The sequence below is a fragment of the Diadema antillarum genome, unplaced genomic scaffold, assembly GCF_040938485.1.
Source record: "Diadema antillarum isolate AM-2024a unplaced genomic scaffold, OU_Dant_1.0 scf00000035, whole genome shotgun sequence".
Classification (NCBI taxonomy): Eukaryota; Metazoa; Echinodermata; class Echinoidea; order Diadematoida; family Diadematidae; genus Diadema; species Diadema antillarum.
In genome coordinates, this window is record NW_027270924.1 from 4029028 (window position 1) to 4053546 (window position 24519).

The window sequence follows — 24519 nt, forward strand, 5'->3', positions numbered from 1 at the left end:
ACGTTTTTTCTTAGTTGGTATATCCATCATCTCATAAAGGTATACATGACAAACTGTGATAAGCACTGGAACATTAATAGAGACTTTAAGCTTTCTATGTGCCTACAGGCTACGCATTTCTTATCTTTCATTGGCATATAGTTTCAAATCCTGAACAAAACGTAAATCATTTTATAGCTAGGCTTTGAGACTTGGTAGAAAAAGTTTGCTGATAGCAAAATGATATCAAAATCGTAAGCAATCCATTTTCGGCGAATGTATATCATAAACTCTGGCACGTATGCTATCCAGTACTTGTAATGCAACTGAAGGTATTTAAATTTGATGTGTATACTTTCCAGGTATTTTAATCTCGTACGATTCTTTCAAGTATGGGTTTTTTTTTTTCTGATCTTGCAAAATACTGAAAACTGTCATTGATGTAAAGTTAAACAATGGTGGCGTTTTTAAGTGTGACTTAACCTCGAATTATCATATCTCCACCTTATGATTCTTCAATTTGACTATTTCCTGGTCATATCACCATAATCATTCAATTTGTACCATACTATTGGAGACATGTAGAATGACCTCCATATCTTATCCATTAAACCAAATATAGATGATTAATGCACGACGTAGTTTCTGGCATATCGAGACAATGATGACGCAGGCTAGATCCGTGCGTATACGAACATTTAGGAATTTCAAATGATAATTCCTGAACAGTCCCCATATATCGTATGGTTGACGTAGAATAACGTCACGACCTCGTCGATGCTGAACATCATCCGTTCGTTTTCAGCGTCGTAGTTCTGAGGTTCAAAACACTGACATTGGTATTCATTTTCGTGTAAAGCCAGTGACTGCACTCACACACTAGCGTTTGAACCCGAGGTTTTTCATCTCCCGGAGCTTCGGTGATCTAGTGCCCGACTCATTCTATGATGTCAACACCTGCTGTTGTTATTGATTGGTGTTCTTTCCGAAGGAAGAATCTGTGAAAAAGATGAGTGTAAGAGTGACATCGCACCATAAATGATATTCCTCTCCTGTCGAGACACCCGTAGAGGTAAAATAACGAAGAAGGAACGAAAAGTCAATGCACCCGAAGGTATACCACCAGGCGGGTGTGTTCGAAACGTCTCAACATCTGCCTATTCAGCTTCATTGATGCAGGCTGTTTAGCCAACCACAACCGAGTGACGACATCTGTTCATAAGGCAATAGCAGTCTCCTGAAACTTGTGTTATTTTTCCCCCTTTCTTCTCCTTCTGCCACCATGCAGGTAGCGTCAATGCATTCCACAGACTCGTGGCGTCTATTTACCTCTCTTCGTCGGCATCATCGCAGGGGGTAATCTCGTCTTCGGGCGGCCGGCTGGAACACTCGGCTTTCGTCGTAACCTTGTCCTTGTCCGGCTGCTTCTGAGTGAGGATCAGCTGCTTCATGGCGCGCAGCGTGTCCGTGGTACCGTAGTCGAGCGGTGGCGGGGGCGCACTCTCGTCTTCGGCGTCCGTCGTACTGGATCGGCTAAGCCGATGGTTCATTCGTCGCATCTCCGAGCTCATCTGCTCGATGGCTTCGTTCGTCTCGAAGCGTGCCTCGGAAATGTTCTGCCGGATCTCCTGCAGCATCTGGCGCTGTCGTTGGCGGCGCTCTGGTGACGTGGCACGTCCTCCTCCTCCTCCTCCTCCCCCCAGTGTGCTATTTTGGCGCCCAACGACTTTTTGCATGATACTCTGTGAAGGGTGTAGAATAAGCAAATACACAAACAAATTTAACAATCGGTGAGAAATATCTTAAACTAAAGTAAAGTAGATAACAGATGAAATTGATTTCTTATGGATAGATGAAGGGAAAAGAATAAAGATAGCTGTTTAGCATGGTGACAATAGCAATGTTTCGTGGTTTCATTAACGTTTGCTCTGGCTAGAAAGCGCTTGAGGGATGGATAACGATCATACGCAAGGTACGTACTAATAATCCATGACTTCATTCAGACAAAAGCTAATTGGTAACTCGATTAACAGACGGATTATCTCGAAAAAGGTTATTTGTTATATCCCAAAAGTGACTTGGTTAATATAACAAGCAAGAAAAAAATGTGAGATTTGATGAGCCTGTACTCCTTGCAGAATTGCCATTTTCAATTTGACTACATTGAGAAACGGCAACGTCTGAAAGTGAGTTCCAGACTTCCGAAAGTTCTACTTTGTGATCGGAAAACAACTACAGCAACATCAGGAGCGGAAATGGCTGCTACATCGAGACGACAGACTGTCGCTCGGAGCGCAGTCATTGTTAAACAGCTTTGGAGTAGAATTCGGGCAGACACTGCCTAACATTAAGCAGATTAATAGCGGTATAACTGATCCCAAATGAACTCGTCGCCATTTTCCCGCCAAAATGTCAGTCGCAATACATCATTTCCCGTTAGCGTTTGTACACCCGAGGGGGTTGGCATAATGGTTTTCCATATTAAATCTGAGCCACAGCGGCCTCGCGCCTTAAGTCCATCCTTGTTATGAAGTCATACGCGTACACCGGGATACATATTGTATTCATGTCAAGCACGTGCTAAACCCATCAGAAGATACACACAGCATTACCGCCTATAGATCGCGGAGTTGAATATCACACGGTAAGCTCTGGCCCGGGGGAGACAGGGATGGGTGGATGGGGGGGGGGGGGGGCGATATCTCTCCTCTTCCAAACTTTCAAATCCACTTTGCCCCATGATACCCCCGTGCCCCTCCCCGTGCCCCTACCCCTCCCCGCCCGGTCCCCGCTCACACTGGAAGGTCTGTATACCAGTTCGCTTGTACCAGTTCGCTTGTCGCTTGATCGCACGTACCAACTTTGTCTTTCCCCCCTATGGGCCTACCAATCACCATAATGGGCTCGTTATAAAATGGAAGAACAAAAGACCCATAAAGATTTTGAAATGAACTCCGGTATTACGACTCTGTAGCCATGGCAACACAAAAGCCTGACCTGGATGCAATGCGACCACTGAATTTCATCTTTTATTAAAGCATTAACGTCTGATGTTTAGACTCTTTCTACAGTCCAACAATTGGCTCTCTTGTCTCTCTCGCTGACTTATGTACATGAAGTGCTCGTACGATAAAATGATAAGCTAGGTCATGCGCACACAAGATGCATTTAGCGTAATGAGAATGAGAGCGGTCTTTTTGTGCATGAGACTTTATTGATTGAGTACATCAATCATAGTAACATTGATAGCGTTATTGTCTTCGTTACCCATAACAACCTCCTAAGTTTAAGAATTGTAAAGAGTGCCCCGCTGTAATTATCATTCTCGGAGTGCCAGGGAGTCTAGTTTTACGACTCCATCTCGGGCAAGGATGTATAGGTGTCTTACAAGATTTGAATCCCCGATTGCCTGCTTACCAGTTCGTATGAGTTATCTGCTGTACCACAGATCTCAAACGCATGGAGTATGTTGTACCTAATCAAATATGGAACCATCACAGAACCAGCAAAAAACGTCGCTATGTAAGATCTTTTTGGCTCGGGTAACATTTTCGGCTCTAGAATTTGGAATAACATCATTGCAAGTGAGCATTTCTTACACATCCGAAAGATTGAAGAAATATCAAGCTGATACAGGTGCTTTTACCATTGAGAAAACGGGTGCAAAATAGAGGGTTTATGCAGATGCACTGCTGTGTCACGCTTTAAAGCGGGGGATGAGTTGAAACTCATTACCATTCGTGTAATATGCATATGTATATACCTTATAAATGCAATTATATGTCGTTACTCATCATCACATGTATCTTGTTGATGTACGTTTATCGAAATTACTACAAATTTGTTTTGTTTATGCATTGAATATAATTTCTCCTATTTATTTAATGGAAATGAAAATAAAGTTGAACTTGAACTTGAACTTGAAACTCTGTGACAACTATATACTGTGAATGGATTGTTAATTTGAATACCCCACAATAGTATGCCCATGCACTACATTCTAATTCATCTCTCTTTTTTAAGTATATCAACTAAAGAATACTGCATTTGAATATTTTATTGGCCTTTATACACACTATCAAAACTTCCATAAGCGAAAACCGAAAAAAAACCCATGAACATCAGACAGAAAACAAACATGTTTATTTATGAATACTTGTTGTAATTAACGGTACGCTCACAAAGTTAGATATTAAATTAGAATAGAAACAAAGTGATACTCTGTCAGAAAAATACGCACAACCAAAAATCAGCCGAGATGACCCAAAATGGAAATTTCAGATCCTCTGGAGCATCAACCCGTTTCTCGTTCTGCTTGATGCGTAATTGTAATGCATTGCCAAATTCAATACACATAGTAGATTTTATGAAATTCATGAGTATAGGAACTACTAGTATTCTCCTCGCAAGAGCAGCAGTGGTATATTCTCAAGTAAATTGATTCAGGGGTCAAAAACTATAATGGAGGGACATGGAGAAACACTTCCATGAACAATACACGTGTGGATTCCCTTCCTACTTAACGATAGGAAAACCATACAGCACAAAGTAGAAAGTAAATAGGTTTTTGTCTTTTAGCAATAAAAATAGTGTTTGGTATTGAGGAACATAAAACGCTTTCGACGAAAGGAGGCCTACAAAAGAACGCAAAGAAAATTAACGCGTATGATAATACATGTACAAGCTTGTATAATTCTACATACCATGCAGTGTCTATAAGGTAATCTTACGTAGATGTGGAAATAGCAAGGCAGTGCGTACTGTTCTCAGAGTGGTTCATTTTCTTACAAGTGTTTCTGCCCTGAACCCAAGGGCATTCACCCCATCGATGGTATGAATATACGTACATGTATATGATTTCACGATATTTGTTCATGGATATATAAGTTCATAATTTTTATTTTCGTGTGTCCGACAAAACATTTTGTACCATAAATTTTGATCATGATCTAACTGGAGAGATCAACGTGTTGGTTGCACCTAATACCTACCCACTTCTTCCGCCCATCATACGCTAGTCTTTCGTGATGCTGCCACCCTAAGAGTTTGTATCACTTTGTCCACCTGTTCGCCAGACGTGGTAGAGCATGTCCCCCCTTACCTGGTGGTCTAATCATCCCTAATGATATCTGATCTCCACAATACTGCAAGCCTTCTCAGATTTTACTGTATAAATGGACGTGGTGTGTTTGGACTTGATAATTCGATATTTTCTTTCGTTTGCAAGGTGCCGATGAGTTTTTTCGGCAGCCATCGGCCGTCCTTTGAAGAATTGCTCATCTTGTCAGGGCTGTGTGGATCACTTAGTTTTCTTCACTGATGTCAATACAGGTGAACATTTCACGTCACCATTCACATACAAAACTATACACGCATATACATGTACATACTATACATACATACATACAGACACATATATACATACGTACATACCTATATATATATATATATATTTACATGCATACATACAGACACATATATACATACATACATACCTATATATATATATATATATATATATATATATATGCATATACAAAATATATATATATATATATATATATATATATATATATATATATATATATACATGCATGATAATCAGTATTGGTAGGTTCCGAGTCCACAATATGTCATGCCTAACTCCATACATATTTTCCATTTCATTGGTTCAGTGTAATAAATGATTAGGGAAACATTCATTATGTTGAAAGAGATACTTGTCGTGTAACGTTTGTCTCTTTACAGACATTTTCTTAAATACATTCTGATATTGTTGAAATGCCGCACGCCTTCACAAGTCGATTTGTTTGTTTATTCTGCACCTCCCGTGTAGCACGCGTGCAGATTACATCGTCGCCGGGTACCGACGATTTGAAGATAACTCACTCTTGATCTTTCCTTTGGATCTACCGACTTACGCTCGACTAAACGTGAGGCGCGGCGAATTCATTTGAGGGTCAAGGTGAACATCGCATACGCCAGGATTCAAAGGCTCTACCATGAGTAAAACATCCCTACGATTCTTTCTCTTTCTCCCTCCCTTTCTCCCTCTCTCTCTCTTTCAACTCTCGTTCTCTCTCCAAATCAAAACACACGCGGGAAATGACGTTAGGATACAGGCAGTCCTGACCTACCCGTTCACATGGAGAATTCCGCCCGCGAAAAATCTCGCACATATATAGTATGCAGTCTGCCTTGGTTTGAGCTCATTCAAAACGCTAGGCCTAAATGTTTCCATGCTAAGGACATTCAAATTCGCCGGGTGCCATAGCGTTGTGATTGGTTGCACAGTCAATAGGCCTACCATATCGTGATTTTAACAGATTTTGTTCTGAAAAGGACCCCCTCTGTCAGTAATAACTCATGATGGTTAAACACCAAAAATATAAAAGTATCAGTATTGAATAACACTATGCATAAGGAATTGAAATCGAAGTCAAGGTTCATTTGATTTGAAAGAGGAATTATTACATATTTTGCCTGTTCTATCTTCTCTGATCTCAGAATTTGCAATTGAAAAATAAAATCATTCACAGAGCCGAAACGCCATCAAAAAGTCTTCAAAATGTTTGTTTGTACCACTCGAAATTGTGTTCCGAATAATGCAAGGGAGTTCATATGTGAGATGACCTTCTAGGACTCAACTTTTTCATGTAAACATCTTCCAATAATGTAAAGACATTGTCGATAGCGACGCTCTGGCAGCACATCGAGATTCAATGTTCATCTCGACTAATATCTATGGTAGATATAAACGTAGCATGGCCATACTTTTAAGATACATAAATTGTATAGGTTTGATCAATGGCGAAATAGCAATCAAAGATGGGGTGGGCGGAGGGGAATGCATGCAAGTCATATCAATTTCTCGTTTATAGAAATGACGCTTTACGGGATCCAATCGTGGAGTCGGATTCATTCTACTAATGGGAACTGGGCATCGCATCCTTTCCATTCTCGTTCTTTAATTGTATGCTCCAGTGATACCCAGGCAACCATACGACTGTCTGCCTCAGCCACCACTCCGCAGCGGATAATTCAATGAATTGACTTATTGCGCGGGAAATGCCCCAGCGTGGGCAGACGGTCTGTGTATATTTCATTACGGCGCTCACTCGGTGAACGCCAGAGTTTTGTTTTGATGGAGTTGGGCCGCTGTGAAAACCCTTTCCACCATCATACCACATTTCATAGAGATCTCCTCTTTCTCTTTTTGTTTTGTTTTGTTTTATTCCACCCCCCCCCCCTCCGCTGAGTTGCGAACGAAATTTAATTACAGACGTGAAATAGCTGAACCCGAATAGGGCGCAGTTTGAGTGTTCATGTTTAGCTACCGCAATGGCTGTTTCAGCAGATACTGATTTGTGTGTGTGTGTGTGTGTGTGTGTGTGTGTGTGTGTGTGTGTGTGTGTGTGTGTGTGTGTGGGTGGGTGTGTCTGTCTGTGTGTGTGATGGAGTGTGTGTGCGTGTGTTTGTCTGTCTGTGTGTATGTGTAGGTATGTACATTGTGTGCCAACGTCATCAGCAAATCATCGATTAGGTTCGAAGGGCATATTGATATTGCATTGTTTACAATATTAGTCATACCCTGGGTAAAGAATTAAGAGAAAAATGCTTTGCGATCAATGACACATCACTATCGTCATTTACTCGTGAGCGACTGTTTTCTTTTACTTTTAAAGGGCCTTGCGGTTAAAATGCATATACAGCGTTTTAAGAGTCCACCCACGCATTGTAACGATGTAATTGGAAAACGTCAACCTCACGCATACCTCAATACGTAATTACATAGACGATGCTTTCCCTTAATCATACAAGAGTTGCTAACTTCAGCCGCGCAGTATCTGCTGGGTGTACCCCAAACCGAGTGGGGGAGGTACTGCTGACGAAATAATAATACAGTGGTGTATCGTTTATACATGTACAAGGTACTGGAAGGTAGCTTTAAAGAGATCAATCGTTTTACGAACTGAGTCATCTGTCCACATTCAGCAGCATGCGTTGTTGAAAAGGAAATACACAACCCAAATCCGCATAAATGAAGAGGCAATAGGAAGGTTTAAAGATAGATTGAAAAATTATACAGAAAAAAAAGGACAAGGAGATATCATACTTATTTTCATACTTGCTAAATGCATTGCTCATTCATTACCGACAATTTTTGCTTACGTTGTTCTAGCCACTGAATATTTCTGAACATTTTGTTTTCAACAGAAAGACACCATTCAATTCATAAGGTTCTTATTGCTTGTGACTGCAAAAGTAGTCGGAATTTTTTACATCATGCAATGCCTATAGTTTTCTTTACTCCATTGTATCATTTGCTATTTCTTTTGTCAAATTCTGTACAAATGCGGATATCAATAACTTAGAAATTAAAGAAATAATTCTTGTTAAGTCAATCATAATGTATAGCATATATTTCAATATGTAACTGTTTTGTAAGATAGGTATACTCATATCTACATCCTATATACCTATCGATCTACGTCAGTCTTTTTATTTGTACATGACACTTATTTTTCTTCTCGTGTTTGTAATGTAACGAATCCGGCGAATGAGTATGTATTCGCATATCCTCATTATAGATCAGCTCTAATATCAATAGGGAAATGTAATATAATGATGCAATTAGCTGTTATCGCTTTTCGAGGCCAGAGTATATAAAGCGCTCCTTTCCCAAATACAGACTTTCGGAAGAGGAATTTCCGTTGATATAATGTTGTGCAATACAAATCTGCATTTGGACCAAGGCAATGGGAGAAGAATTAATAGAATGTGTTCCACGGCAGCAATTTTCTCATTATTTCCACAAATTTGCAAACTAATACTTTTTTAACGTATAATATCATGGTTGCAGGATTCAAATTTTCCATGCTCTATTTCAAGCCCGTATAAAAAAAAAAAACAGTGCACAATATCTCTCCGAGGTAAACACTACACTCCTTTCGTTCGCAAGCGAAATGTGAAACAGTTATTTCGATTTTATGAGCCGGAATAACGTCGAATTGTCAGTCCCAATTTGCTGCTATCCCGAGTGATCGATTGGAGAAACGGGGAGTTCGTGTGACTGATCAGGGTACATTCGAATGTCATTCTAATGCCTAAGTTTGTTCAGTTGAACCAACGGAATGTAGAAAAACACTAGACTCCGTAGTGTGGTGTGTATAGCTGGGTTTTGTTTGCATCTTTCGAAGAAAAGAGACTTAATCGGTTCAGTTCAAAACGTGATCAAGCTTCAGTAGAAGGCAGAATTATTAACAGGAATCTCAGTGTCAAGAGTTTGAAGAATGACATTCATTATATAGGAAAAAAGAACATAATATGATACATCATTTTCTCTCTCAGAAATACACATTTTGAGTATAAATAATCTATAAACTATTTATCTGTGGTATGAGGTATTAAAGTCCAAAAGTTCGCTGAACCGAGAGTGATATAGCCGGTGGTGGTGCTGAGAAGTTGGTCACTATAACAACGTGTAATATAATGGGTTAAAGACCAGATGTGTCATGCCCTGATTGATAGAAGGTGCTTACATGTCATCTGATCATGTGGTACCTGAATGCAACGACTTTACTACAGTGGCGGATCCAGAAGGGGGTGCGCCGGGATTCCTGGAATTCCTGGATTCGCCCCTGCTTTATTATCAAAGCGATGAATAACAATGAATAATAATGGGAATATCAAGCTGCCGAAAGAATTACAACTTTAGTTTGCCTTGTACGAAATGCTGGTGTAAGTCTTCAACAGCACCGCAGACACCTGCCACCAAAGAGAACAGCAGAGAACATGCCCCTCCTCCTCCCCTTCCACCCCCCCCCCCCTCCCTGGAAAAATGTTACAATGATAATACGGTCTTAGTAACCCTGGGCATGGAGGTAGTTAAGTGTACCTCCATGCCCTGGGTGCCCGCTTCAAAGTTGCACTGCTTTTCCGGAGGGCTGTGCCATTATAATTACCCTAGCATCACCAGGTGTACTCGATTCACGACAGGGCGGTGAGTTGCATGGCTCAGTCGGTTGCGGGTCTGCCTCCGACGCAAGCGACCCGGGTTCGATACCCGAGTCTGGACTGAGCAATGTTATGTGTAATCATACTGTCCCCTCTAGCAAGAGGCCAAACACTCTGTCCCTCGGATAGGACATAGAATGGAGGTCCCGTGTGTGAGAGAGTCGCAACTCACGCACGTAAAAGATCCCGCTTCATTCATTCATCGCAAAGAGCAGGGTGTTTAACCCGGTGAAGTGGTCCCGCCCAACATCCCACTGGAGCCATGGAAGACCAGCTTATTGTGTAGCTGAATATGGGCTATCTAGCCATCTTCTCAGATGGAAAATGAACAAACAAGACACCTGCGTTTAGAAGGGGATTCGTGGATAAACATCTTGTCCAATTTAAGGATGTAACACCCATCGGCCAAGACTTGAACATGCGATCTGCTTTTGGAGCGGTGAGAGCTCCGTCTAATGCATTACTAAACTGTTCTCATGTCTGATCCTTTACTCGCGCTTGTAAAGAAAAATGCAAAGGATATCTAATGAGCAGAAACTAAAATAACTGAATGTTGTCCATTTCTTTACTACGTTTTCCGAGGCTGTGTACTACCAGCAATAAAAACAAATATGTGGAGTAACTTTTAAAAAACCGTTCGATTTTTTGGGTAGCGTGAAAATAAAGCATAAAGATGTTGATGATACAATTGATGTTCTCATAACAAAATCTGATCATCTACTTTAGCTTTATCTTCATAATAGGGAAAAGTTTTGTTAATCTCTTCCTTCTTCTTCTCCTTTTTTTTTTTTTTTGCTTGATGTGCATAAAAGGGGGTAAATCTGAGAACACATGGTCATTGATAGATCTGATCGTCTTCAACCACATCAATCAATCCATGTGCATATTAATGGGCCAAGAGGGGCAATTGGTCACCACATTCAAATATGTTTGCCCACGCTCCCTTGGGTGTGTACGCGTGGTTAATCACACCAACGTGTTTCTACCTCCAGTGGGATGCGGCCATTATGTGCGCCCGTTCGCCGAGGGTGTGCTCGCGCATATTTCGAGACCGGAGCGAACGCTCGCGTTGATACAACGTTGTGGTGACGGCCCCAATATTGAGGTGGCTGCACTGTACCCGCTAACAAGCCAGAGATGAAAAAATCTCCCCGGCATCCGGGAGTATTGTCTTAAAGGTAGCATGCGCCCCTTTTTTTTCGCTCAAACCTTGCCAATTTCATAAAATTCTATCTGTGGATGACAGCTACAATCAGAAAAGCATGAGTCAAATTAAAGATCGAATTCATCCAAGTTTTAGCATCGGGAAGCAAAAAACCTGCAGGCTTGAACCATACTCTTCCATTTTCCTTGATGTTTTGGGCACATACGATATTCCGTTAAAGCAATATATCATGTGAAAAATGAATTCGAGACACGTGCACATTCTTAGAAAATGGGTTATCGTACGTTATGTTCGTCTGTCTGTTGGTATGATCTGTTTGGGTTTCCTTCAGCGAATTCACTCAGTAGTGCAAAGTGGTATCTAAACGTTCACTGCCCCTATCTTTATTTCTATTTCTATTTCATTTCATTTCATTTCATGTCTCTTTTCTCCACAGAACATAACGTAATATAGGAAAATTACCAATCTGCCAATGATCTTGAATACACATTAGTTGACTTTACGATCTCATCCTCTCCCCTCCCCCGTGAAAAAGACCCCAACAAACAAACAAACAAACAAACACAGTCCCACCTGTATCATAATTTGTGTAAGTGGACATTGCTGAGATGATACTGTGGTTCCCACAGCACATCAATTTGTACCTTTTACAGTGCAGAGAGGGGATATAGAATTAACGAGAAATATGACAGAGCAACATCAATGATAACGATAATGATAATACAATGAATTCATAACGCAGGGCTCGGCTTTAGTAGTGGCCCAGGACATCCAGATTTTGATATCGGTCCACCACTTTGAAAAATCTTATAGTGGCCCGATAGATCGGGCCAACAAAAATGAGTGTGTATATTGTTTTTATGATTGTGTTTTCCTTACACAGAAAAGGGGGAAAATGAAAGTGACTCAGTGCATCACATCTGCATCCATTTAAGCAGATACCGCGACCAGTCTATTTCAGGGCCAAATTCGGCCAAACTATGTTTTCTATCTCTCATCTAACCTTTATGTTTCAAATCATATATACTGTAGGCATATATCAATAAATGTAAGATATGATAATTTCATGAATACGTGGTGTTCATGTTTAAGGCTCACTTAAACATAAGATATTTAGTGTACTTATAGCAAATGACACTTGAATTTCTTTATCATACCTGTAAATTTCACATAATTATCAAAGCTTATAATCATTTTCATGTCTTATTAAGTGATTTCATTTTGAAATGTCACAATTCTATAGAACCTACGTGGTATTTGACGCACTTTGCCATACCTGCATGGTTTATTGTATTGCTTTAATGTTCTGTTAAATCATTTTTGAATTTTTCTTATTTTCTTTTTTTTTTATTTTTTTTGGGGGGGCAACAAATTCAATTGATGGGGCACCAGACAATTAATGTCAAGTCTTGCGTAAGGTGATAAGATCATAGTCGAAACAACAATTACAACCAATGTACGAAATGACAAGGTATACTGTATTAGGTACTGGTAACCAATAGAGCATGCCAGGGGCGGATCCAAGAATTCTGTAAAGGGGGGCGCAACTAATATTTCCGGTGCCACTTCCTGGTTTCATTTCATTTTTTCCTTTTATTTCTTTTGTTTTTAAAGAAAAATAAAGGGGGCGTGCGCCAGGTGCGCCCCCCTCTGGATCCGCCAGTGCATGGTAGCACAGCACAATGATATAGGGTCATTATGTTCACTAGAGATTGGACGTAAACGTCGATTTAAGCACTTGTGAGACCTATGTTCAGCAGAGTTGCCATTAGATATGAATTTTAGCAAATAATCGTTCTCGTCGAAATATCTAAACGATACAAATAAAACCGATTTCACAGTAATATGGTAATATGATGTTTCTTTTTTAAGGTTACTAGCATCACAGTACACCAACTCACGTCAATCGTCGTAAAGGGGAAAAAACACGCCATGCATCATGATGGAATAAGCTTGATATGACCCGAAGAGAATCGCAACCACGTATAGATTCAAACAACAAGGAGTCCTGAGCTTTGCAGTGTAAGCCAGACTCTCCCCTTTAATCTGCTTCAGTTTTTTCCCATTCAGTGTCCATATTATTGCAGTTTCTTTTTTTTGGGGGGGGGAGGGGAGTTGCGGTGGGGTAGGGAGGCGTATCCCCTTACCGTCTTCTTCATTTTGAGCTGGCCGCGCGTTGCCGTGCGAAAGTTTCAAATGAATTACGAGACTGACACATTGTATTGGTCAACACGTTTGTCGTGGGCTGTTGCCGTGACTTTGAACTTCCGCAGACTTTTCAATAAAAACGCCATCCAGCGATGGACTTCCACTGCACTTGGTATTGAAAAGCGAGCACGGCAAACCGTTTCCGACATGTTGCCAGTGGGGGGAAAAAAGTCGACTCTAAAATTGCTTGATTTTCGCGCTCCTGTGGCAATATTACGCCACAGGAATTTCGAAGCGTGCTGTTTTCGTTTTTGTCTTTCCTGTGCTTTTATCCAAAGCGCATACGAGCAAAAAGACGCCTTCTAACGGACTTTCAGGCAAGTGTTGTGGGTATATTGACAAAGCCAGGTTTTGTGTGCATTATAGCTTTATATGACGAAGGTTGAGCCTGACATGCAGAAAGTTCGCCAAAGGCTTGCCCGACACGTAGAAATAACTGATACATGTAAATTTGGTTCCAGGAATTTTAACTATTCTTTGTAAGGAAAGGTGAATAAACTTTAATTAAAAAAAATCGTGGCACAAATTCATTGCTAAATTTTGTTTTGAATATAGCCAGTGAATTTACCCGACAAAAGCAACAACAACTACTGAGCAAAAAGGTGAATTCCAAGTATTGAAATGGATTCCATGGAAAAAGATGGATGGAAAATCCCGTCACTATACGTCCTATTAGATGAAGCGGGCCATATACAACAATATATTATGTATATGGTTTTCTACATCCAGGATAGCCTCTTCAGTGTTGACGCTGTTTTAGAGGGGCATTATCATTACCTTAGTATTGCCAGGTGCCCATGAATTTATACACCTGGGTCGAGAGGGACATGGTGGGTAAAACATAATTGTCCAAAGACCGTAAGTATATGACTGGATTCGAATTCGGGTCCTCCGACTGGAAGTCAGGAGTCTTATCCACTATGCCACAGCGCCCCATACTAGTCAACATAAATACATTAGAAATCAATCCGATTGAAAAAAATATATATATATCATAAATTCCTCACTGATTAATATCCATGATATCAATATCATGGATATAGATTAGCTGACTAACCATCGGTGCATTTAAATCAATGGAAACCAACTTCTTACGACGAAGTAATGAACCACTCAGTTCCCCTGACCCTAATTGCCAAATTATGTTTAAATACGTAGAATCCAATTTGAATGCCAGATATGTTGCTATGTCGGGCAAGTATCGTGCAAACTTTTTAGCTTGAATGCATATATTGATTGTACCTTATACATGAATTCGAATTAAAATGTTACCAAATACTGGTGAATGTGTGCCGAATACACAAAGCGGCTGCTTGTTTCAACACAATCATCAGAAAATCCCCCTGCACATTCAATTTGATTCATTCTGTCCTACTCTCTCTGCTTATCACTTGGAGGCAACTGCAGTTGCTATATTTCCAGCAAAAGAATACCTTAGTACCACGACAATGGGCCAGTGCAATCCGAAATTTTCAACTTGGTTCATCTATTTCATCTATTTTCCATATCGCATGTTCTTAGAGTAACATTAAAGCTTTTGTAATTCTAGCCTGTTAACCATTTTCAGGTTTAGTGATGTGGGGTAATGATCTTACACGGCACGTATCGCAACATTCATGACTTCACCCGGCCCTGGGGTGACATTATAAGATGCTTATGTGTTTTGACGCTAACATTTACGACATATAGTCGGTGTTGAGAAAATGCGAACAACAGGGGGTTGTGTTTTAAGCATCTATGTAGCATTTTCTGGACGAATTGAAAACAAAAATCCTCATAGAGTATTATCACCTTTTTTTTAAAGAAGAATTGTGAAAAAAAAATGTGACTGAAGTTGCTTCTACTCCCAAGAAATAAGGAATAAAAACTAAAAATGACATCCATGTACAAAACAGGTACATGTGAGTGAACCTCAACACTGGTTGGCTATACCTCGCCTTCTGTGTACGTTGGTACGTTCTTGCATTCTATCTCATTACATGGTACATGTATATACAGCACAAGCTAACGTGGCAACTCGCATTTATATCAAGGCCCAGTCCATTTGAATGTCACGGCGTGTTTTTAATTAGATGTGCCTCATTAGAAATTCCCCGCCCACATACCGATATAATGTACATTATCAAATTCATGTCCGTACAACTGACTCAATAATTGTTGTTGTTGTTGTTGTTTTTTCCTTTTAATGGTGCGTTTGTATTCAGCGGAAATGGGGATCGAGCACAGGAAAAAAAAATTGTACAGTAGCTGTGCACTTATTAGGCGAGGTAACCATGTTTGCTCACTATACATGTATATATATTTTTTTAATCGCTTGTCTGTCCGGAGTGGGTGAGAGTTGGGAGGTAATGAATTAGGTACTAGATAATGCATGGATTTCCTGCGATCTAAGAGTCAATACCCGCTATTTGGTTATTGCTCCAAAAGGGTTGTTTTTGACACACCCATATAAATTATACCTTGGACTGGCCACGCACGAGTGCAGCGTTTGAAAGGACTGTTCTGGGTAGAAGAATTGATTATGATATTTTGTGAAGGGGAATTACCTTGTATGTAGGGCAAGAAATGATATGTTCTGGGTAAAAGAATTGATTATGATATTGTGTGAAGGGGAATTACCTTGTATGTAGGGCAAGAAATGATGGTGTGGTTTGAATTAACCCACAAATTCTAGCCTTGTGCTTCTGAACAGAAAGTAAAATTTAGATCGGTCATTCAGGCAAATAATACAGGTTTTCCCGGTCAATTTCATACTTTTGTCATTCAAGCCCCTATTCCGAGCATTCACTTTCACGCATTCCACGCTCGCAGCACTGAATCAGCAATCAAATTCAAAATCCGGTCATTCGAATTCACTATCGGAGCCTGATGTGCTTGTATATTCCTTCTCGTGAAGCCCGAGTTCAAATTTTACAATGAGCAGGTGGACCTATACTGCAAAATAAATAATCTTCATCATAAATCCCAATATATTCAAAGCTTAATGAAAACGACACACATTCACGGCACCAAACTAACTAAATTCAGGACTTCTTTTAAATTGAATGCATTTATTTGGAACTTGGTTGCCTATTCACGAATTTGAATGACCGACGAGATTCCGTCGCCAGCTTGAGATGAATTTGAATGCTCATTGCTGAAATGCGTGCTCCTCTCTTAAATTTGCATGCTCCGATAGTGAATTCGAATGACCGGGTTTTGAATTTGATGGCTGATTCAGTGCTGCGAGCGTGGAAGGCGTGAAATTGAATGCTCGGAATAGGAACTTGAATGACAAAAGTATGAAATTGACCGGGAAAACCTATATTCTACCGCAGTGACAAACCCTAGACGCACACACAGGACACACACACACACACACACACACACACACACACACACACACACACACACATATATATATATATATATATATATATATATATGTATATATACACATATATATATATATATACATATATATATATATATATATATATATATATATATATATGTATATATACACACACATATATATATACATATATATATATATATATATATATATATATATATATATATATACATATGGATTGACAAACGCAATAAAGAGATATTTAGGAAGTGAACGAGCTGACAAACTAAGCGGCTAAACGCTATAAAAACTGGAACAATCCCAGGACGAATGTAAACACGGGATAGATAACAGAGAGAGGAAGACACTGTAAGGGATATAGCAGTGCCTCACCCTGCAACAGTAACTACATTCAAGCGTTATCACAAACATGACAACATTAAGAGCTGATTCGACATTGATCGTTTCCATTCTAAGACTGGGGGGGGGGGGGGCGGAGAGCGTCGGAGTTGGGTTGAAGCCGTTGCCATAACAACTACGTTTAGAAAAAGGAAACGGAGGAGGGGACACATTGTGTGTAAATCGGAAGTACCTATCTCTCTATGTATTATAAGGACAGCCGTGCAGCTCTTGTTTATAGCAGTGTAATATGCATACAAAATGCACACACACACACAGACATACCCACACACACGCGCGCGCACACACACACACATCCACGCAACATTCATACACCACCGCGTCTTGTTGATTTATTACGTACTGAGATAAGCGTGTGTGTACTGTAAACATGATGGATATATTTCATAAGCACTCAGACATCTCAAAGCGTCAATCATTTTGAGCTCTTACGCAAACTCGGTATCACGCATATATATCATTGCTCCTTGGACCTGAAATAAGACTAAAAGCGCATCCTTTATCTTTATGATTGTAGACACGTCAGACATTCCAAGTTCCTATCTTGTCTGATAAAACAATAAGGAGCTACATATCGCGACTATCCGTACTTCCATAGACCCACCACTAAGTTCCCTCACCCTTCTTAGTTTATTGCTGTTTGTTATTCCTTATGGAGTCATGAAGACCGTGCCCGTGAAATAATCCATAGTTTAAAGCTACAGAGGGCCACTTGAAACCTATAGATCGACTAAGTAATTGGTTCATGTTTGTTTGGGGGCACATGGACATGTTTGTCACGTGTGTATGTGTGTAAGTGTGTGTGCGTGTCTGCGTGTGTGTGTGTGTGTGTGTGTGTGTGTGTGTGTGTGTGTGTGTGTGTGTGTGTGTGTGTGTGTGTGTTTGTACATGATGAATACGAAGAGACGATAAAAAATTTACCCTTATCAACCAAGAAAGATGGGACCAACCTCCCATGAACCTGCGAAAGGCCGTTCATCCTTTCAAATCTGCTAGTTAAATAGACAACACTGCTTTGAAAATGTATGGAACGCGATACTTGAATACAGCACGATACAGCATGAATTACCAAGGTACACAAATTATCGATATCTCTCTTTCGCAATAGTTAGGGAAATGAAAATAGTGTACTAGTAGTCATCGATGTCGCTTCTATAAATATCAGGTGTTTGTGGTGGTTCGGGAGGTGACAAATTCAGCTTAGCTCTACCTAGTTTACTACTCGTTCCCAATAGAGAGACGTTCGCTCTATTAAACAGCACACACAATGTTGTCACCACATCTTTGGAAAAGTGACCTTTTATAGGCTATTGATAATCTGTATATCGCACATATTTAACCATTAGTACTGTAAGTTTTAGCGGTTGATGTTCAAATCTTAGATGGATATACCATTGCTCATGATTAAGATTCAAATTAATTTGAATTCCTAGACTATTGGCAATTCTGGAAAGGCCATAAACAGGAGCAGGTAACTTGAAAAAAACAGAAAAACAAACAAACAAGCACACGAACTATGAACGAACAAGAATAATGATAATTTTATGTCATGCTGGATTACTTGACTGCCGAGTTATGACACGCTTGCGCTACGCAATCTAGATTTCGTCCCCACCTCACCTTAAGCGACCCAGCCCAGAATAAGAGAGAGATACAGATAGATGGATAGAGAGGGGGATATATATATATATATATATATATATATATATATATATATATATATATATATATATGTATATATATGTCTCCCTCTCTCGATCTAGATTTAATAGATGAATAGAGAGAGAGAGAGAGAGAGAGGGAGGGAGGGAGAAGGGAGGTGGGGGAGAGAGTTATTTTACCAAACTTTTCACTGTCACTCTTGAGATTGCGGAATCGAAATGACGTCACACACCATGTGATCACATTTCCATCTCAGACCAAGCCTCGCCCAGAACTCCAGGAGTTCAAAATTGAAGAGCGCAATACGTTTGAGAGCAAATTAATGCTGGACTATATAATATGCCGAAGAACAGTGAGAGTCTTTACTGGGGTTAATTGTTCTGCCGCTCTCCGATTTCAGGCCACTTCACCGTTGCAAGCGCAATCTGCATGATTGTCCATTACTACCTCTGTTCGACTTTTAATGGAGGAGTCCATTCAGGACTAGGGCCTGCCGAAACTCAATACGACAAGGAGACGTATTTTTTTCTTTATTCTCTCCCTCTCTCTTTCTTTCTGGGTTCTCAACGGGGACCAATTCACGATTCACATCACCGCGGCGGGTCGCGTTACGCCTCGCTGAAGACCTCAAGAGGGCATGCAGATTTCCCGTACACACACACACACACACACACACACACACACATACACACACAGACAGACACAGCATATACACACACATACGCACCGCGCGCACACACATACTTACACCCTAACTTTATAATGTTCTTTATTCAAATTTCGCCCGTTAAAAGCACATTCACAATGAAATGAGTATAAACAAAGCTAAGCGGCTATGCTTATTCTTAATTCTCACTTGTCACATGCTTGTGCTGCTAAATCACATTCATACCATGTAGCCTATGCAAAAGTAATACCAAATCCTACATAAGTTATGAAATAAAAAAATAATAACAATAAAAAGCTTATGATATTGACAGTATACATAACCAACGCATACTGTATCTTTCTCGGCCGCTTGTTTAATACAAACATATTGACTTTCACAATTGGTTTGCGCCAGTAGGCATTGCGCCAGTAGGCATTGCGCCAGTAGGCAGTTGACAATGCACAATAGCCAGCGGATATGTGGCGCAATGTTTGCCATAATCATTCGACTCTTTCCTTCAATATTTTTATCTTTTACGGAATGCGTGATTCGACGTAATAGTATACTCTTCTAAGATGTATCAAAAAAGTCACTGTTTTCTATGATTGATTCATTCATCATTCCGTGGTCGATGTATATTTCCTATATGTCTGTCTATGCATGGGTATGAATTATGATGAAAATGTATAACAGAAAATGACACACATACACATACAAATATGTGTATAATGTATAAGAGGGAGAGAGGTGGATTGAAGAGTTATGTTCCCGTTATATGTTTACGATGAAAGAGAGATATTGTAGTGCACGGACTATGATATGCCGACTCCATACGAAAGAATTATTCGACACGGCTCAAGAAAGATAAAACGGCAGAGAGAAAGAGAAGGACCGTATGTAAAAGTAAGACTGAACATGTTTGCCTCGGGGCAGAACTTGGAAAACCCAACAAATAAAAAGACGATTTCAGGCTTGTTTAAAAACAAAAAGAAAAACAAAACACGCAACAATCTTGCATGCTCTATAATATCGTCAAAGGTCTTATCCTCTCACGAGGCTTTGCTCTTCGGCATTTCAAGCAAGCTTCTTATTATTCGAGAATTTGAAGAAATCATGGAATATTGCCGCATCAGAGACATTTAGGTGCAAAACCATTCTGTAAGCAATGAAAAAAGATAAACAAAGTTGAATTATAATGTAATGATTAACTTGCAGCTCTTGAATACAATTTCATTAAGGCTACAGGCCGTGAATACAAGTGCTTTTGTACCTGCAGCCCATTAATACACTTTCAACACGCCTAGTGATATGATCCTAAACTCATGGAACAGAAGAATTAATGTGATAACACGCATGAGTATCCAATTTTGTTCGTGCAAAAATAGAGCACATTACAGAAACTCAGAGGAGAAAGAGATAAGTGTTTTATCATATTCCCAATTGACAAATTTCGCAAACCCTACAAAACCCATCTCGCCTACGCATTGTAAAAGTGATTATCATTTCGGAATATTTCGTTCTGGTAATAGTGTTGGCGGTAGCGAAGCGCATTGTGTCAATAGTCGTTGCCATAGTAACCGCGTCCTCACTTATATTTCCCCGATGGAAATTAATCTGTATTGCACGCACATCAATGTAAGTCTGGGCAATTATGATGAAAATATCGCTTATCACACTCAACCCTCTAACAACAACCGTTTTAACTTGCCTTTAATGTTGTATACTAAGTAAGTTCGTAAGTATGGGTATAGCAGTGTAAGAGTTTAGAGACTCATTTAAGAGAAATTGATAGAATTCCACGGGGAAATAAAAGACATTCTTGATGATTCTAGGCAATGTCAGTTATGATATGTACTCATGGCCAACTTTATATATTACTAGCAATATTGAAGAGACGACAAATTTTGATTCATTGTCAATGGAACACGCAGCAGTCATTAAATGTGAAATGCCATAAATCGCGACTGTGTGTAATCATCATCAATTCCGCTTTCACGCTCTCGCTCATAATCGCCGCAGTAGTCTCCTTCAAGACGCACAAGTTCTCTCCTATTACTCCGACAGTTATTTTAAACAAATCTCAAAGTTCGTCATATTATTACAGCTGATACTACTGGACTTGCTCTATTCAAATTTAAGGATAATCTTCCTCTCAGGACCCGAGCCACCAGTCGGACTTGAATAGCTTATTGTCTCGACTTTCATACTTCCTCGACTATATACATCACCTTAACATCTTATTTAATGTACTCGATGTTTATGTAGGCACTATGATGTATTTCATGAGATTATGGAGTGAATGTATTTGTTACGCTTAGGGTAACTATTCTTCGAACTTGGAGTTGTCAGTCGTATAGAGGTCAAGTGGTAATGGCAATGAACATCAAACACAATGCAACGATGCAGTACACGATACCACATGCATACATCAACACAAAATGTGGATAAACCATTGTTCCTTTCGTACGAGCGTATGTGAATACACACAGAACCAGTTACGCTTGTACGCTAGATGCATTTTGCGTCGCCCTTTCAACATCATTTCAGATGTTTGCACTTACAACTGTGGGTAAACTATTCCGGGCACGTTATAACAGCTGGTTGATGTCAATTACAGGCCCTCATTACACAACGTGATAACATGGATCAGCAGCATTCAAAATGTGCACTCGGGGTACGATGTATTCAAATGGCGCACGAGAGGAAAACGGAAAAAAAGGCGTTTTTATATCACCAGCACGAACCGCTCATGCTGAAAAGAGCCGATGTGATTACAGTGAAGAACAAGGATGAATTGTCATATATGCAATTTCGCATACTGTATAGAAGTAATAAGCGCTGATTATCATTTTCACGCTCAGCTTTACTTATATGCCAAATAAAAAATGCGGCCAAGTTGACGATCTATGATAACATGTCTTTTCCCAGTTGACGCTGTACATTATCTACTTTGGCAAATTAACAAAACGCACTCTGGCATGGATCACATAACATTGAATTTGATTACCTTTGAAAGGCTCATTGTGTCATTGGGTTGGAATAAAAAGGACTCAGTATTACTTCAGTGTCAAGCATTGACACAATCAACTGGGCAATATCTCATGTAGGCCCTGCATAAAATAATCTGTTATTGTGGTTATGTAGGCCTACATGAAATGACGTGGTAATATAAATGCATTGCTTTGCGCAAAAGTTATAATAACGAACAGTTTTCCAAAGCCCTATTATTCAACTCTGATTGGTTGTCGCTCGAAAGAGACTTTCTATATATATCCCTGGTAACCACCCATCCCCCCCCCCCCCAAGACCAGGTCGGCGTAGTAACTCAAACTGATGTCATTCAATCAATACGAAAAAATAAAAATAAAAATCATGAAGGCTGTATCAAAGAGGTATCACATATCATACACGAGTGTGACATCTCCTTGGTAGTATCAAGCCCCGTTGCGCCTAATGAAAACGTAGACCTCAATCGGTCTTAAAATAAATGTCACCAAAATTTGAAACAATGACGAACAGTGAATCAGCGATTCACTGCTCATTATTTATGTAGATTCCTCATATTTCATATTTGTAATTGTCTTAAATGCTGTATTTGACAATTCCCCCATGCATTTTTTAAATGTTTATGGTTTATTTGTTGAAACGTGGGATATGGAACAATAAAAACAAACAAAACAAAGAAACGATCAAAATTTTTGTATAATGGACTCGAAATCAATCATATTCTGATTGTGTAGTTGGTAATATATCCTTTTTTCAGTGTTTATGTCCAAATATTTTGATGAGAGATGAACATTTTGATATGAAAAAGAGATTTCCATCGTCAAAATATATGTGAAAAAGATTCGGAAGGTATTTTGTTGATACTGCAGTTATTTTTTGTTTATTATTATTATCATTCTTTTTTTTTTTGGGGGGGGGGGGTAAGATTTCATCCATGTCCATTTTCCGTTGGTTGTTTAAACCATAGTCATATCCATCATGTCCATAGAAACTTGATGAGTGATTTCTCTCCCTCACCCTTGACAATCACAGGGCTGCCAATATATCAAAATCAAAATCACGCAGAGCAATCAAGAAGATAATTGTGTTTTACATGCATCTCAATAGACAGAAATAGTTCCCGAATCACGGAGGTCTTAATATCAATAATATATATGTATATATATATATATATATATATATATATATATATATATATATGTTGTTATTATCATTATTATCATTTTTTCTTACCATTATTATTACTATTGTTATTACTACTAATATTATTGTTATTGTTATTGTTTTTGTAATTATTATTGTTATTATTATTATTATCATTATTATTACAATCAAAAGATTATAATAGTCTATTGTAAGGACATGAAAAGATGAAGCCTCCTGAAACTTGGCAGCTCTGGAATCCTTTCAACACGAGTTTGACAAGAGAATCCCTCGAAGCAAAATTTGCAAAGAAAATGAAATAAACAGAAGCGACAGCAGAAACAAAACCATGTGGAACTTACTTTGTATTCCTTTCGTCTGTTCATCATCAGATCGTCTGGTACAGTGTTCGCTCGTTCTCTGTAGAGACACATACACACACCAGAAGAGAGAGAAAGAGATAAGAGAGAAATATATATATAATATTACAAATTAAGTTTGCCAACTCGAGATGAAATATATCATGCCTAATTCATAACATAATATGCTTTTCTCGTCGTCTGGCCATCTCTCTCGAACAACTTAAAAGGCACGCTTCATTTCTGATTACCTATACGTATTCCATGACATCTTCTTTCCTAAACCAATTTGACAGATATGACTGTAACAGAAGGAATAAAAGGGGGATGGGGAGGAGTAATCTGTTAAAGTTATTGGAGAATGCATCTTGGAGTGCATCAACTGAAACCCACATCGGAGATTTTAGCCACAAGACGTAATTTATCAGAAAGTGATTTGGGATAGAAACACGGAAATTTCTTGCAGAAATTTTTAAAAACCTAAGGCGTGCTTCCTTGCTACTTCACGAGGCGGAAAAAATTCCATAAGATATATTTCCAGGAAGATGTATACTTTCTTTGGAAATGGCACTTATAC

General features: G+C 39.4%; 1 protein-coding gene across 3 annotated transcripts in view; it reads right to left on the reverse strand.

Moving 5' to 3' along the window:
- Window positions 1-463: 463 nt before the first annotated feature.
- The window catches only part of LOC139744317 (uncharacterized), a 74667-nt gene continuing 50611 nt past the window's right edge, over window positions 464-24519 (reverse strand). For all 3 annotated transcript variants that reach the window (XM_071654768.1, XM_071654763.1, XM_071654776.1), the window contains exons 2-3: window positions 23946-24003; window positions 464-1721 (exon numbers count right to left, since the gene is read on the reverse strand). In XM_071654768.1, coding sequence (XP_071510869.1) covers window positions 1305-1721; window positions 23946-23972 — 444 coding nt within the window. In that variant the 5' untranslated portion in view covers window positions 23973-24003 and the 3' untranslated portion in view covers window positions 464-1304. The remainder of the gene's footprint in view (window positions 1722-23945; window positions 24004-24519) is intronic.